Below are 17227 nucleotides of genomic sequence, written 5' to 3' on the forward strand. Positions count from 1 at the left end.
ACTGACTGCCCTTGGCCACTGGATAGGATTGCAGTGAGGGAAAGTTTCCTTGTGATATTTAATGAACTAAACCTATCTAACAGCACAATATATTTCTGTAGGTGAGTAATGGACCTGACGATGACACGTTTCAATGAAAAGGTTTCTACCACACAGAGGGTTCTGTTTAGCTCTGAGCTACATCTTTCAATCCTAGTGTTACTGAAATCAGTGGCATTAATGATGTGAGTAAGGGGTGCAGGAGGAGGTTCTCTGCTGATTTAAACTGATGGCCTCTCAAGGCCATGACAGTGGAGCCAAATGGAAATTCATACAAAATTACAGATCTAAATCCTATCTGAGCACCATTGCTGTGCACAAACCACACAAATTGATGTTCACATGAATTAAGAGAAACATAGATCACTGCACATACAGAATTGCCAACATGCAAAACAGTTTGCCACTTTCACTAGTTTCTCTCCAGTTCAGCCTACCTGAAATCCCAAAATTCCTCTTGGGCAACTGAAAATTTCTGGTGTCTTTGAGACCATGTTGTTCCTCTGGTATTTCCTATCCAAACATCATAGCCAGCATCTGCTAGCATGAAGCCCAGACTGTTGTTGGCCAAATTTTCGATCCAGTTGCTACCTTGACCAAACAATCCATGCTGGACAAGCACGGCTGGCTTTGGACCTAAATAAATGGAATACTTTACCAAACTTGTAGTTCTGTAGCATGGCAAAGTGACATACTGCATTTCACTCATCCCAAACACATGCTGATAAAATCTTTATATCAGAGCACACCCACAAGTATGATACCCCATGGCAAATAATTAGCTATAGTTAAAAGCAACTGTAAAGAGGGGGTTAGAATGGAAATGTTTAGGGAAGTTTAGCTATGGCTGTCATTAGTATTCTATATATATACATGTATAATTAGCTTTAACGCTGTTAACAGCTGTAGTTAAGATTTCCTAAGTATTTCCATACTAAATCCCTGTTCTTTTGTTGCTCATAACTAAGGCTGGTTGCTTGACATAACAACCAAACAGAACAAAATATACAAAAAGTCACAAATTTATAGGAAAACATCACTGTGCAACTCAGCCAACAGGCATCCAGCCTCTCCTGTTCTCAAACTTATATTATTGCTAATGTCAAAACCCATCACCTAATCATTCTCAATTTTCCTCACCCTGCTTTGTTCAGAAAAATCACAAACATATAGACATTTGTAAAGACTTGATTGATTGGTTGGTTTTCTGTCTGAGATTTGGGTTCAGGATTTAGCCACAGACATTAAACATGCCTCCAATATATCTTTTTTTAACCTAGATTGGTGGATTGGTTTGTTTTATTTTGGATGAGTGTTATTTGGGGTTTTGTGCATCAAGCAAAATGGAACCATACCTTTGTCTGTAGGTTTTTCTCTGCCATAAGGAATTCTGTTTATTCTCAAGTAATAGCCATCCTCTGTCAGAACTTCATACTCCTCACTGGGATATCCTTCATAGCGGATCAACTGACTCTGAGGGAATTAAAATAAATGTCTAAGATTGTTTACATGTATCAGATTCAGGGGCGGCCCCAGGCATCAGCACGCCAAGCGAATGCTTGGGGCGGCAAGCCACGGGGGGCGCTCTGCTGGTTGCCACAAGGGCAGCAGGCAGGTTGCCTTCAGCGGCATGCCTGCGGAGGGTCCGCTGGTCCCATGGCTTCAGCGGACCTCCTGCAGGCGGGCCGCCGAATCCACGGGACCGGGGACCTCCCGCAGGCAAGCCACCAAAGGCAGCCTGCCTGCTGTGCTTGAGGCGGCAAAATACCTAGAGCCACCCCGATCAGATTTTTCATTATCTGTTGCAAGGAAGAGGGCATTTCCCACTAGGAAGTGTTAGCGTGAGTGTTTGTTTAAATTTTATGAGTTCCTGCACTTAACTGGTTTCAACAGGGATATGGAACAAAGCCTAAAATAGTGAGAGAATTGTATTCCTAACCTGGCCCAAACCAGAAAGTATTGAAAATATTCCCAGAGAGCCCATTCTCCTGAGATGTCCAGCCCAATTACCTGAACAAGGAGGTGCCAAGAAGGCTGGATTAGCTGTGGAAAAGCTTAGAAAATTTCTCCACAAAGAATGTAAACATTTCTATGTTCTTCCTTTGCACATCCAGATGTAATGGCATTAGTAAGAAGGGAATAAATATTCAGGAATCTATTATTTGAAAATAGTTTTCATTGGAATAGTCATTTCAAGAAATCCTCAATAAGTTAAGCATTTAGATGCAAAAAAAGGGTCAATGATTAATAAATGAGAAAAATATAGTAAAAAGTAACTTTTGATCTGTGATGATTTGGGGAATTTGTCTACGTACAATTTAAGAATTCTGGTTGATTTTATGAAATTGCTGAAATTGAATGTGTACAATTCACCATCAGCTGTCAGGATTGTTGCCTTTCTCTCTGATCAGGGACAACGGTAGGCCACTCAACTTTGATGAGCCTACATTCAAATGGAGCACCTTTAGCAAAGAGATGATTGCTCACCAGAGCAAACCAGTTTTTCACATCTGAACTCCAGGGAGGAGGTAACTAAACAATAGATCATGTGGTGGGATTCTGGTCACCTGATGAGCCTGATCACTGACAAAGAGGAACTCAAAGAATGACACAAAGGGCATTTGTCCAGGAAAGAGGAACAGAGGGACATGCTGTCATAGTAGAAGAGTTCTATTTAACTGCAGGACTGGCTGAGGAATAAGGAAACTGTGTGCAGAGAAGAGGAGAGACTCCATGATTTGGAGGAAAAGCCATGTACAGGAGATGGTATCCTGGACTCCTTAGTGTACTCTGCCCTAAGCTCAAAGAATGCTTAAGAGTGCTGAGGAAACTGAGGCAGGAAAATGTGTACAGGTGTCTTATAGTTTTGTCTAGCTCTGTCTTTCTTGTGCTAGCTAAAGCAAAGGGCAATTGGTTTTTGGAATCTTCTGAGAAATCTGTGCATCTGTTTGCTTCACTATAAACACAGAGTTCCCACAAACTAGGAGCTCAGGGATAGGGTGATCTTAAATTATGGGGAAATCTGGGGTATTAGCACTGGTGGGGGCCTACAGCTGGTGAGCCACGAGGCCCTATCTCAGTGACAGGGTAACAAACAAGGAGCCTGTGCCCAGGAAGCATGCCAGAGAGGCCAAGAAAAGAGACAGTGTTACAGACTACTCAGACTAGGGACACTTAAAGCACGTGGGCCCAGTGTGTGAGGCCCAAACACGGCAGCCTAGTGAGTTTCCAGCTGGGGAAACTTTGCCAGGACTGCGACATGAACCCGAACAGAAAGGTAATTAAGCACATGTTGGGGAGATAGGTCTGGGTCCCAGAGCCTCAGTATTTAATAATATAAACACTTCATCCTAGTATGTGAGGCGTAGGTTTGTGCAGAGCATTCTGGAAAATGCCAGCTTTAGGAACTTGTAAGAACCAGAAGATTATAAGGAATGGTGTCTGCTGACAGCTCAACTGAACATTGGTAGCAAAATTGACATGCTAAATCTTTCTCAGAGCCAATTTACATCTGCACATAGTGATCGTAATATACCTGAGCCAAAACAAGGTAGGTGAACTCCATCTTGCCTAACCTGAAGGGCCAGTACTGCAGGAATCCTGCATGCTCTTGTGTAATTCTCTGACAGCTCTAGCTATTAAAATCCACTCCAATGGGGAGTTTCCATTAAACCAGACCTTAGACTATCTTAGATTTGCTTTGTCCTATAATAATTACGTATCTTTACAACTCAGAAAATGGTTGGCTCTATGATAGAAAGAACTTTATTATGAATCCTCTTATAAAAGTAATGGTATAAACTACCCCAAATATAAGTTTACAATACCACAGAAACACGCCAAACACCAAGCATCCTTTCTGCGCTCATTTCACTCCCTCCTTGAAACCCACTCCCTTTGCAAAGTCTCCATCTATTCAGCTCCACATTTTCTTACAATGTATCTCTTGTAAAGATCCATCTTATGCTTCATACTTTAAATCATAATAATCTATTTAATAATCCCTTAACATACATACATCAAGCAATTACTTCCCGAAGGGTTGTCAAAAAAGTGTTTAAGATTCAAATACAAAAAAGTATTATGTAGACTCGTTATTGCTGGCTCAGATCCTCCCTCAAAATAGGGAACCATGACATATGAGAAGAGAAGAGAGGTGTGAAGAATTTTCTCTCTGGGAACAAGGAAATGCATGGAACTGAATATAAGAGATCATTCCCATTTATAGCTGACTTACTCATATGCACACTTCACACTTCCCCTGATCTTTCCTTCAATACAGATAAATTGGAAGGCCCTCTTGGAAAAACAGTGAGTGTTGCTATAGTGGGGGAAGGGAAGGGAAAGAGTTAAAGAGAAAACTTGTTACTGAAACATTATCAATATTAAATATGGATCTAAACTTGGATCCAAAGTTTGCAATTAGGTTACTTGGTAGATGTATTTAATAAGCCTTTCTAAATCCCAAAACAAGTCACCCCCAAACGTTGTGGTTGAAAATTTGAAATACGGCCCTCAACCTGAATCTGAATTTTCAGGCCTATGTCTAATTATTATGTTCCATTATAGTTAAAATTTTCACAAATACTTGACTTACAATATTCATAAATGTTTCGGGATTCATGTTTCTTTTCTTCTTGATGAGTTCTTCTGAGCTTGTAACAGCTTGTATTAGACAGGCTACTGCAATAAACCACCACATCTTGTTTCTGTGAAAAAAAATGCATCTATGAATAATATTTCTACCAACATACATCTTGGCTTTGTAACATTTATGCCAACTCTCTTCTATATCTAAAGAGTGTGAAATACATGCTAGAAAATGGGAAAAAAAATCCTGCCAATTCTTACAAGCACAGTAATACTGAATTCAATTGGGGACAGACCCTACTTCAGTCTCTGTCGTGATTCTGTTGTATTTATGGCCATATCTAACTCTTATTGAACTTACTGAAACACTCCCTTTGCCTGCAATAGAAGATGGAGCAGGTCCTGTGTGGAGCACTGTTATACCTTGAGCACTACAAAGCAGTTAAATTGTTTCATACCCAGAACTGGTGTTATATAAGTTAGTGTATTACGTTTTGTTAAACACAGAAACACAATAAAAATAAGGATTAAAATATGTCAAGGAATGCATTCATGCCAGTCAGGTAATGGCCACATCTATACGTTTGTTATTTTATTATTACTTAATAATATATTGTGGATCAGGAGCCTATTTTATCGGACATTGACCAAACACATAGGAAGACATGGTCCCTGCCACAAACAGTTTATAATCTAACATACGGCTATAAACCATTATTTCCAGGATTATAAATTTCTCAGACTAATTTTTTAAAATAAATTTGTCAAGAATACATCATAAAACCTCCACACTACTTTGCCCATATAGTTATCACTTATCCCAATAAAAGACATTTATAATATGACTGGAATGGCAATTGTGCTTAAAAAGCATGGCTTTAATATAGCCTGCAAGCACTCTTCCTGGTTCAGTGCAGTGATACCAATCCCTCACTTTGTTGAGTCAAATTTACCACAGAATTTTACAAAAATAAAATTGCTAGATTTGTGGCACATCAATGCAAGTCAGGAGACTGAAAGTTAGGTTTGATTGAAAACAGCACAAAAAGAACCCACTATTGAATGCTGTATTAAGAACACAAAAAATACTCGCCTATATCAATTTAAAGTACCATGCTCAATTATGGTGAATATTCTTTTGGGCCATGCACATTTGTAAAGTACTGTAAATGGTACATTTTACAATAACTTTTAAGTAATGTCTCAAGCTATGAAAAAGAACAGATCTACTCTTAGGAGACTTTCTGTCTATTGTCCCTCATTCCAACAATCTTTTATCCCCACAAAATATATAGACCAGAGGAGTTGTAGTGTCAATTCTCCTCACTCCTTCTGAGGAAATGTTACAAGCATTCACCATAACTGCATCTAAGGACTTGTCAAAAACCACATACAAATGTGACACAAAGCAAGTGACTGAGGTACAGGTTATTAGTTATTTTACCCCAAAAAGAGCATCTAAAATGTAAACCTGAGGTTAGGAAGGAAAAGATATTACCAACCAGAGTCCACTCACGGCATCAGATGGGATTTGGAGGCTTGAATGGCGGCAGTTCTGTCAACACCAATGTTAATAGAAGTAGGAAGTGACAGACATGCAATACCTTATTACGTGACACAATTAAAGTAGGTGCATATCAGTAAACACTGCTGATGACTAAAAACATATTTATTGTGCAATTAAATGCCTTCATTCCCCTCCATCTGCAGGCATGTGATGTCATTTCACATATCTCCGCAGTTGTTCAGTAAGGCATGGATCCTCCACTCACTTATGCACAAGCTTAACTTTAGACTATTATATTATATGTTGGCTGGATGCAAACTCATTTGAATTTAATCTTCTCTAAACACGTTCACACAAAGGAGCTTCTGATCTGTGCAAGTTGTGAAGAGTGTTAATCAGTGCCATATGTCCATATAAAATATATTAATTACAGTGTGTGTGTAGTAACCTGTAATTTTCTATCATCAGCAGTCGCTGATAAAATACAACAGCACATGCGTGCATAGTCTTAGTTACAAAGTATTTGGTTAGCTTCTTATCTAGTTCATTCGACTATCTCTTTGCTAAAGAGCTGATGAGGGCTTTTGTAAATCTATTCCCACTGTTGTGTTGACAAAAATCCCCACACGTATAAAATAAACCAAGAACAAATATTTGCATATCGAAACTAAAATATACTTTCCATGATCGTTAGCACGACTACAACTGGATCATGCCAATGTCTGTATTAAACAAATTCAAAAAAGGGCCAAAGCTGAGCAGGGCAAAATCATATTAATGGTAGCATTATTTACAGAAAATGTTTCATGGTATGTGCCCAGTTCCAGTCATTAAAGCGCCTAATTATTTTATTTCTAATATGGACTTTTTTCAAAAGAATTATTTATTGAATAAATGAGCATATCAGCAACTGTATCTAGTAGAGCATGTTTTTTTCCAAAAAATAAATGAGAGCAAAATTTAGCCCACACACGCTTCACTACAGTTATTCTCAGGTTTCAAAAAACAGAAGCATACTTCTGCACATGTATGAGTGTGGTATTCTATCGATAATAAAATGTTTTCTCTCCATTTTACATTGTCCATTGAATGTGCATCGGAGCAAGCTATAATCCTACAGAAAGCCAGAGTCCCCATAGCAAAAGTGGAATCTTTCAATCCTACCCTCTGGGATCTCTCTGCTCAAAAGAAGCCAAGCCACTCGTGGGTGACTCCTACTCTCTTCACACATCTCCAGCAACAAAGGTCTACAATTTCTCAGATAAGAGGGACAAAAATCACAAAACTTCTCAAGCGATCAATCCAATATTTCGCTTTAGAGAATAAATCATTTATTCGCTCCTCCCTTATCGCTGAAATGAAAACTATCGCAGAGGCTAATGACTCAACATATATAATAGTGTCAAGTATCAGAGAGGTAGCCGTGTTAGTCTGGTTCTGTAAAAGCAGCAAAGAATCCTGTGGCGCCTTATAGACTAACAGACGTTTTTGCAGCATATATAATAGTGTTAATGGTTCCAAATATTAGCTGATCAGTCTGACAAAATCAAAGTGGCCACCTGATCTTCATCCATCATTAGCACAACATTAACCAAGCCAACTAGTGCAATGTCCATATCATACTCAGGTCCGAACCCAGATTCATTATGGACACAGAAACATGAAGTATTCAGATATTATAGAATTGTCTCACCACAATCGTCTCAAAATGTATTGCCAGTAAGGGCCTTTATGGGAGCTGCTGGATGTTTGGCATCTTTGCAAAGCAGGCCACTTATTGAGGTTCCCAAATATGGATTTAAGTACTAAATTCTGGTTTGTAAATGTTGACAAATTATTTTTCTTGTCTCTGTGTTAGTGTAAGCTTCCTGCATAGCATCAGTCTAACCCCCCTTCTGGGCCACCACCTGGTTTGATTACATACCACTTGACATCTGTGATGATGGTCTGCAGGTCTTCCTTGGTCAGTTTAAATTGCCCTCTAAATGGCCCCAAAGCACTTGTTGGAGTGTGAAGAGTGCTTCCCCTATGTTCTCACCAGCTTCTCTAGCCATCAGCATTGATAATGCTGTCATTGGGTCCTAATAGCTGAAGTGTAAAATAATTGTATGGTCGTCCCATCCTCCCACCCACCCACACATTTCTTCATAACCATCCTCAGGAGCATTTCTGAGCAATGGAGGTTGGAGTGATATTTAATGCCAATATTTAGAATCATAGGCTGTTAGGGTTAGAAGGGACCACCAGGGTCATCTAGTCTAACCCCCTGCCAAGATGCAGGATTTGTTGTGTCTAAACCATCCAAGACAGGGGGCTATCCAGCCTCCTTTTGAAAACCTCCAGGGACGAAGCTTCCACACCCTCCCTAGGTAGTCTTACCATTCACACAGTTAAAAAGTTTTTCCTGAGATTTCCATGGAAAACCCCTGCCCCCCTGCCACACTTCTGCCCTGCCTGCAACCTCCCCTCCCAGCCTACAGCACCAGGACTCCAGCAGGGGCTTCCCCGCTGGGTGGAGATGCATGTGCCCCAGTCCATTACCTCCTATTTGGGCAGTGGGTCCCCAGATACAGGCAGATTTGTGAGGCTGCAGACAAGGAAGAAAGTGCTAAACCCAGGATGTGCTAAGGGGATGTGCTAAGCCTGGGCCACCAATACCAGGGCAGGACGAGCAGGGAGAGGTGAAAAGTTGTTGATAAGTGGCATGCCTGTTGCCAGTATCCAAATCTCATTAACATTAATGTCAATGGGATGGACTCGGCTCCTGGCATATTAACCAAAAGTTGTTAATCTCTGGCTTACTATTAACTTCATCCACCATAAGTATAAAGGGACTATTCAGATCCCCTCCCACTGTTTGTTAATAGGAGTAATCTCTCCCCTAAAACACCAGATTGGGATGTGATGTCTCTAAAAGTTATAATCATGCAAAGTTTGTGAAGAATTTAATAATTATATAAAATAGATTGTACTTTACAGACTGCATATATTATTTCCTATCACATTCATTGATTTGTTCATCATTCTACAATGATATATATTGATTAAGCTGATTAAATCGAAGGATAAATCTAGCTTGAGTTCAACATTATATTTTGAGTGAACATAACTGGGAAATGGAGACTGATTGTTAATCCTATGCTATTCCTTTCTGTGACCAGATCGCTGTGTGGGCCAAATTCTGCACTCATGTACAGCCACGCAGTGCCATGGAAGGCAATAGGGTAACTGGCAGAAAACACCACTCCTACTATGTGCCCAGTGCTCTGACATTTGTTGATATGCTGGTGTATGCAACAAAATAATTCTTTTTTAAAACATGCAGTTTAAGCATAGAAGTGTTTGGCTTATTAATGGCTAGAGCTGGGGGCTTACCATAAAGTGTTTTCTGCAACTAATGTACATTACAGATTTGCTTTGGCCATGCTCTCTTGTCCCCTTTTGTATTTGCTTAACATAGACACTGGAGTGAGCTAAAGTCTACTCATACGAAGGTCCATGCAAAGTCCATTTTAAGTTTATTTACTTGTGGTTTAGCTATGCCACAGAAAAAGCCCCTACAAGCTCCAAGGCACAGTGGCAACTAACTGAGTTGGACAAGGATCTGACTGAACCCTTCACAGCTGAGCCTTCATGTTTGTGCTGTTGGTTTATGTCAAAGACTGTGGTGATTACAGAGCATTACACATAATGCAAGTAATATATTTTATATGGGTTGAGACACAGCTTAGCACCATTTACAACTTGCACACTGCACACAGAACAGCAATTGCTTTGTGTGAACATGACAAGAGAAAATTAAATTTAAACTAGTTTGCATCCAGCCAGCATGTAACACAGTAGCCTTAAAGTTAAGTACATGCATACGTGACTGAACAATTGATCATAGAAACATAGAAGATTAGGGCTGGAAGAGACCTCAGGAGGTCATCTAGTCAAACCCCCTGCTCAAAGCAGGACCAACCCCAACTAAATCATCCCAGCCAGGACTCTGTCAAGCCTGACCTTAAAAACCTCTAAGGAAGGAGATTCCACCACCTCCCTAGGTAACCCATTCCAGTGCTTCACCACCCTCCTAGTGAAATAGTTTTTCCTAATATCCAACCTAGACCCCCACCCCCCACTGCAACTTGAGACCATTGTTCCTTGTTCTGTCATCTGCCACCACTGATAACAGATGAGCTCCATCCTCTTTGGAACCCCCCTTCAGGTAGTTGAAGGGTGCTATCAAATCCCCACCTCATTCTTCTCTTCTGCAGACTAAATTAGCCTCTCCTCCCAAGTCATGTGCCCGAGCCCCCTAATGCCCTCCTGATCCCTTAGGCTGATACTGAATCACTGCAGAAATGCATAAGAGATGGCATTCCATGTCTGAAAGTAGACATTTTCATTCTTTCTCTGGCCCAATGACTATTCAAGAATTTCATACAAAGTGAAGCACTTCTACAGGAGAGACAGAGCACTGCACTGACAGATATCTTCTAGCACAGTAGTTAGGGCACTCACCTGGGAGGGGAGATACCTGGATTCAATTCTCAAATCCAAAGTGGGGATTAAAACTGTCCTCTCCTATATGCTCGATAAGTACCTTAACCACCAGGCTGCATGCAGCACACCACCATCTCCTTGCCCCCATTTTGTGAATAGCTTCTAAATCCCTTTTTGAATCGAACCTGAAAAAATTCTTTTGAGTAAAACTATTCAGCAGCTTTGTGTCAAATTTGCAAATAGATTCAGGTTACTCAAACCAGAATTTTTCAGTGAATAAACTAGTCTGAAAACATCACACGGAGCTAAACTGTAGGAATAAAGACTGAGAAGGGGGGTGAGAAAGGAAGTATTTGTATTCCCATTTTACCAGTGGGGAACTGAGGCACTGAGAGATTAAGTCTTTGGCATAATAAGGGATTTGCAGGATTGCAGCTGGTAGTGATGTGATATAATATAGGGCCAGATTGATGTGGCCTTCACCTGGGTGCTTGAGGAGGATGCAAAGAGACTCTACAACTCAGTCTCTGAGCTCCCTAATCACAGGGACTACTCCCCTATCAACACTGATCCCAAAGTTGTGAGGGGGAAGTGAGGTCAATTCTACCTCCCCCAATAGGAAGAAGAATCCCCCTTCATTCCACGAAACTTGGGGAAGGGACTGTGCCTCCCTGAGCTCCCCTTGAGGAGGTGCATGGCCCCATCGTCTCCAATGTAGGGCTGTGTCTAAACGGCACCATTTAGCAGTGGCAACTTAGGAACTGCCCTGCCGGATCAAATGCATGGTACAGCTAGCTCAGTGTCCCCATCTCCAACAGTGGCCAAAACCAGCAGCTTCAGAGGATGGTATAAGAACCTCACAGGAGCCAGATGTGGAACAACCTTTCACAGGCTTCCTGCTTCTGACATAGTTAAAGAATCTCAGGTTTGTTTTTTTCACCTTTTGCTGTTTTCTCCATTTTGGCCCTTCTAATTTCTCTCTAATTATTTAATGAATGAGTGAAGCACGCAAAGCGGTAAAACCCAATAAGTAACACATACAGCTATGCAAGGTGTATTGGTTTAATTTGATTTATTTTTATTTATACACTCATTATAGACACTTCCATCCTTTGATCTGGATTCTCCTTGACACATTTAAAAAAATACAACTATAAACTACTCCAGGACTCGCCTTTTGGCAATAATAATAACATACATAACCTTGCAGCCCAAAACATTTATGAGCATTATCATTTCCCACCAAAATCTTCCCAATCCCTCAAAGCTAAGGGAAATAAATAAACCTTAGCAGTTTTTGTTGGTTTTGTGCCCTCTGAATATCACTTTATGAAATTATCTTTCCTTGTTGAAAACATTCAAACACACAAAATTTTTCATGGCTGAGGCTAACGTTATTTGAATCAGTCACTTATGTGAGGAAAATGAATCCTGTTATTTTATTTAGTGGGAATTTTCACAACCGTCATACAAATAGTGAAATTTCCATTTTCACACTGAAATATTAAAACCTTCAATTTTTAGGGTTTTTATTTTCATTGTTCAACACATTTCTAGGCATGGGATAAATTTGAAGCCATAAAAATCTATCTCCTCTAAGAAATCAAATTTAAATCCTTGAGGAGGTCCCCGAATTACCAGCAGGATAGAATAGGATAATGACAAGTAGTGCAAATTCAAGGAATCATAGCAAACACCTTTGTAACCCTTACAGTTAGGTCAGCTACAAAGCTTATTTCAAAGGACTCCTTCTAAATCTTGCTTAATTCTAAAACACTAATATGCAATTCTATGGATGTTTCTTCATCAGATCAATGATTTCACCGTATACTCGCTCAGGAGCATCAAGACCCCCAAATGAAATCAAAATGGGCCCAATCCGGAATATACTTTTCATACTGTAGAACAGTGATTTGTGGGAGTAATATTTTTATATCCTCCAGGTCCACAAGTCAGTCCTCCCCACCATACCCCAATGCAGTTGGAACTTTCATAACTTCTAACCTATACAAGGCGGCTTCAATCTGGAAAACAAATTGAACAGCTTTAAAAGTGAAAGCCTGTGAAGTAGTATGTTTTAAACACAAAATATTCATCTGTGGCTTGATATGTGCCTGAAGTTTTGGGTGCATCCAGAAAGAATGCAACTATTTCATTGTTAGATGTAGCGAGAACATCCTTAAGTTTCATGGATTTTGCTGGAAAGTCAACAGAATAACAGCTGGACAGGGACAGTGGACAGACAACAGAGAATTTTCAGCAGTGAAAATATTTTGAGCAGAGTATTGAATAATTCAAATAAATCAACTAAGATATTTCCACCACAATCAGACAATGCAGCTAATATACTTTATTCCCTCGTTAGAAATATTGCTGTAGTATTCTGTTTATTTTTACTTTTAAGAGATCACGGCTTTTTCTTACCTGGTTGTATTTAACTTCACTTTCCTAGCTGCCATAGTCAAAATATCTGAATTCTCCTGTTTTAAATTTCTAAGAAAGAAAAAATATACACATTTTAATATTCTTTTATTATTTATTCTGTCCCAAAGTATCCTGAAATGATCAAAATGAATAGTGGATTTTAAAAGAAACATCAGAAATTAATTAGACATTGATTCTATTAAAAAGGGAAACAGTAGGCAGCTTTTCAGAATGGAGACTGATGATATAATCTTGTTAAAATACTTGCTTGTGTCACTTTAAAAATTTAATTCCAGACTGTTAAGGCAACCAACCAGAACGGCTTTTAAAAGCCATGTAGCCCTAAGATTGAGTGAATCATTTCAGTACTGGTCCAGAGTTCGCATTCTATGTTCATTCTTACATTGATCAGAATTATATTCTTTCTGAGATGCTATGCCCACTGATTTGATTGTACCAGAAGGTGTTTGCAGTTAAGCAAAAGCCAATAGAAATACAATAGATTTTTCAATATAACAATTATCCTTCTGTAAACCAGAGTGTTAAAGTTGATGGTTGAGAGCTCTTGGAGATGATCCAGGTTGATGTAGTTATAGTTGATGATGCAGTTGGACTAGAGAGATATAAAATATTCCTCTTCATGGCTTTGAGACATATGAAATAATTCTTTAATATCATACAGAGAAATCCATTAGAATTTTGTCCATCAATTGACAGAATCTGAAAAACTACTCCACATCCATGAAACACAAAGGTTTACTTTCCACTCTATACAAAATAATCACTGAAACTTACAGCAAATAACTATGTTCATGAAACTATAGAAAATTGACATAGGCATAGACACCAAAATTGAGAAATGGACAAATATATGGGGCAATGGTCCCCACTTCTAAATAAACACATTATTAAAAGAAAATTACATTAAAATTCTTTATCAATTTCTCACTCCCCTTAAAATTAAACATATTTATGGTACGGGATAGAGCAAATGCCAAAGAGAATGGAATGAAATAGGATGATTTCTCTATATATGGTGGAAGAGGCCAACAATTAAAACATTTTGGAAAACCATAAGGGAGATCAGGATGTCAGCTGTCAGATAGCCAAAGTATTTTTATTAAGTTGTCCTGAAAACTCTGCATCTTATAAAAGCCATAAAAAACTGATCACACATCTCCGAGTTGCCACTAGAATTATTATAGCAAGATGGTGGAAGAGGACAGATTGTCCTGAAAGTACTGACTGGTATTAAAAAGTGTGGGGAATTCTGGTATTAGAAAAACTAACTCATCAGTCAGAGCTCTACAAGGGAGAAGATACAAAGATGGTTACTTAGAAATCTGATGGAACTTTTTGGAATATGCTGGAACAGGGTCATTCCCAGCCACCAAACCTGATAGTTTAAGACCTTTTTAAAAAAAAATACTAAGGGGGGGAGAAACCCTTTCAACTATAGCCACAATTAAACTTGAAGGAAAAAAGAAAAAAAAGATTAATATCACAGAGTTTTGATACAACAAGTAAAACAGGTTACACATCTAAATGTAAGAAAAACAGAAGTTTGGACCTAAGTATACGGTAAAGAAAGACTTTAACGGATACGGAAGACGAAGAGTAGAAAAGCATCAACCACAACACGTGGTCAAAACTACAAGCTGAATAAAGCGATTGGTAGCAAATCTTGTTAACACAGCTTTAGGGACTTCCAAAGGCCAATTCATAATTGTGTATTTGTGTATATAATAAGCTTATTTAAGCTGTAAACAAGTTTTATTAGATTTCTGTTGTAAAAGAATGGATGTGTTAATAATAAGGAAAGGAAAGGAAATTTAGTCCATTGGAATGAAATTACCATTTTATCTTATTATCTATACATATATTTTGTTTTCATATTGTACCAGTGAGTGTGCATGATATTTTGCTTTAACCAAATAATTTATTCCAGTATTTTGATAAATGTTTCTGTTAAAGTTTGTAATAACTTATTTTAGACCTTATTCTCCTCTCTCACTGGTTTTCAGACCAATATGAAACCAGTTCATGCCACTCTGATCCATGTGTGAGGGCATCCTCCCTGTATGGCTCTCTCAATGGAGATCCAGCCATCTCTATGGCCTGGTCTACACTATGCATTTAAACCAGTTTTAGGAGCGTTAAACCGATTTAATGCGACACCCGTCCACACTAAGAGGCCCTTTATATTGATATAAAGGGCTCTTTAAACCGGTTTCTGTACTCCTCCCTAACGAGAGGAGTAGCGCGAATATCGGTATTACCATATCGGATTAGGGTTAGTGTGGCCGCAAATCGACAGTATTGGCCTCCGGGCGGTATCCCACAGTGCACCACTGACCGCTCTGGACAGCAATCTGAACTCGGATGCAGTGGCCAGGTAGACAGGAAAAGCCCCGCGAACTTTTGAATATCATTTCCTGTTTGCCCAGCGTGGAGCTCCGATCAGCACGGGTGGTGATGCAGTCTGAAATCAAAATCCAAAAAGAGCTCCAGCATGGACCGTACGGATGTGATCGCTGTATGGGCAGGCAAATCTGTTCTATCAGAGCTCCGTTACAGAAGATGAAGTTCCAAAGCATTTTAAAAAAATCTCCAGACAGAGGCCACAGCAGGGACTCGGCACACTGCTGCGTGACAAATGTAACGGAAAGCCAAAGAATCAAATGGACGCTCATAGAGGGAGGGAGGGGGGGACTGAGGACTCAAGCTATCCCACAGTTCCTGCAGTCTCCGAAAAGCATTTGCATTCTTGGCTGAGCTCCCAATGCCTGTAGTGTCAAACTCATTGTCCGCGGTGGTTCAGGGCATAGCTCGTCAATTTACCCCCCTCACCCAGCCCCAGAAGTAAAAGGGAAAAAAATCCTCTCTTGACTCTTTTAAATGTCACCCTATGTTTACTGAATGCTGCTGATAGATGCGATGCTGCAGCAGTAACGGCAGCATCCTCGCCCCCCCTCATGGGTGGCTGATGGTACAATATGGCTGATATCCATCGTCATCATCAGCCTTGTGGCTGATGGTGCTGTACAATAGGACTGGTATCCGTCCTCATCATCAGCCCGTGAGTGCTCCTGACTGGCCTCCGGTGAGGTCGGCTGGGAGCGCCTGGGTAAAAAAACTCCTTATCATTCCCAGTAGATGGTACAGAACGGCTGGTAACCATCTTCATCATAGCAACAGGGGGCTGAGCTCCATCAGCCCCCGCCCTTCATGTGTAAAGAAAAGATTCTGTTCTGCCTGGACTATCATAGCAGCGGGATGCTGGGCTCCTCTCTCCCACTCTGCTTAATGGCCTGTCTGGACTATCATAGCAGCTGGAGGCTGCCTTCCCCTCATTTTATCTCACTAACAAGTCACTGTTTCTTATTCCTGCATTCTTTATTACTTCATCACACAAATGGGGGGACACTACAACGATAGCCCAGGAAGGCTAGGGGAGGAGGGAATCAACAGGTGGGATTGTTGCAGGGGCACCCCCTGTGAATGGCATGCAGCTCATCATTTCTGCGGGATCTGACACGGAGCGGCTGTGCTCTCTGGTTCTCTGATACACTGGTTCTCTAGTACACTTGCCCCATATTCTAGGCAGGACTGATTCTATTTTTAGATACCATAAAGGAGGGATTGACTCAGGGAGTCATTCCCATTTTTGTCTTTTGCGCCCCCGGCCGATCTCAGCCGGGGCACCTATGACAGCAGCAGATGGTACAGCACAAAAGGACTGGTAACCGTCATCTCATTGCCAATTTACAATGGCATGGTAGATGGTACAGAACGGCTGATAACCATCTCTGCTATCATGCAAAAGCAAATGAATGCTGCTGTGTAGCGCTGCTGAATCGCCTCTGTCAGCGGCATCTAGTACACATACGGTGACAGTGACAAGAGGCAAAACAGGCTCCATGGTTCCCATGCTATGGCATCTGCCAGGGCAATCCAGGGGAAAAGGGCGCGAAATGATTGTCTGCCATTGCTTTCCCGGAGGAAGGAATGACTGACGACATTTACTCAGAACCACCCGCGACAATGATTTTTGCCCCATCAGGCACTGGGATCTCAACCCAGAATTCCAAGGGGTGGGGGAGACTGCGGGAACTATGGGATAGCTACGGAATAGCTACCCACAGTGCAACACTCCAGAAATCGATGCTAGCCTCGGAC

At 40.4% G+C, this 17227-nt stretch overlaps 1 protein-coding gene across 3 annotated transcripts in view; it reads right to left on the reverse strand.

Moving 5' to 3' along the window:
• LOC120369193 (lysosomal acid lipase/cholesteryl ester hydrolase-like) overlaps nucleotides 1-17227 on the reverse strand; it is a 37875-nt gene that overhangs the window by 9851 nt on the left and 10797 nt on the right. For all 3 annotated transcript variants that reach the window (XM_039482189.1, XM_039482188.1, XM_039482190.1), the window contains exons 2-5: nucleotides 13049-13117; nucleotides 4637-4748; nucleotides 1395-1512; nucleotides 477-675 (exon numbers count right to left, since the gene is read on the reverse strand). In XM_039482189.1, coding sequence (XP_039338123.1) covers nucleotides 477-675; nucleotides 1395-1512; nucleotides 4637-4748; nucleotides 13049-13083 — 464 coding nt within the window. In that variant the 5' untranslated portion in view covers nucleotides 13084-13117. The remainder of the gene's footprint in view (nucleotides 1-476; nucleotides 676-1394; nucleotides 1513-4636; nucleotides 4749-13048; nucleotides 13118-17227) is intronic.

The sequence above is a fragment of the Mauremys reevesii genome, linkage group 7 (assembly GCF_016161935.1).
Source record: "Mauremys reevesii isolate NIE-2019 linkage group 7, ASM1616193v1, whole genome shotgun sequence".
Lineage (NCBI taxonomy): Eukaryota > Metazoa > Chordata > Testudines > Geoemydidae > Mauremys > Mauremys reevesii.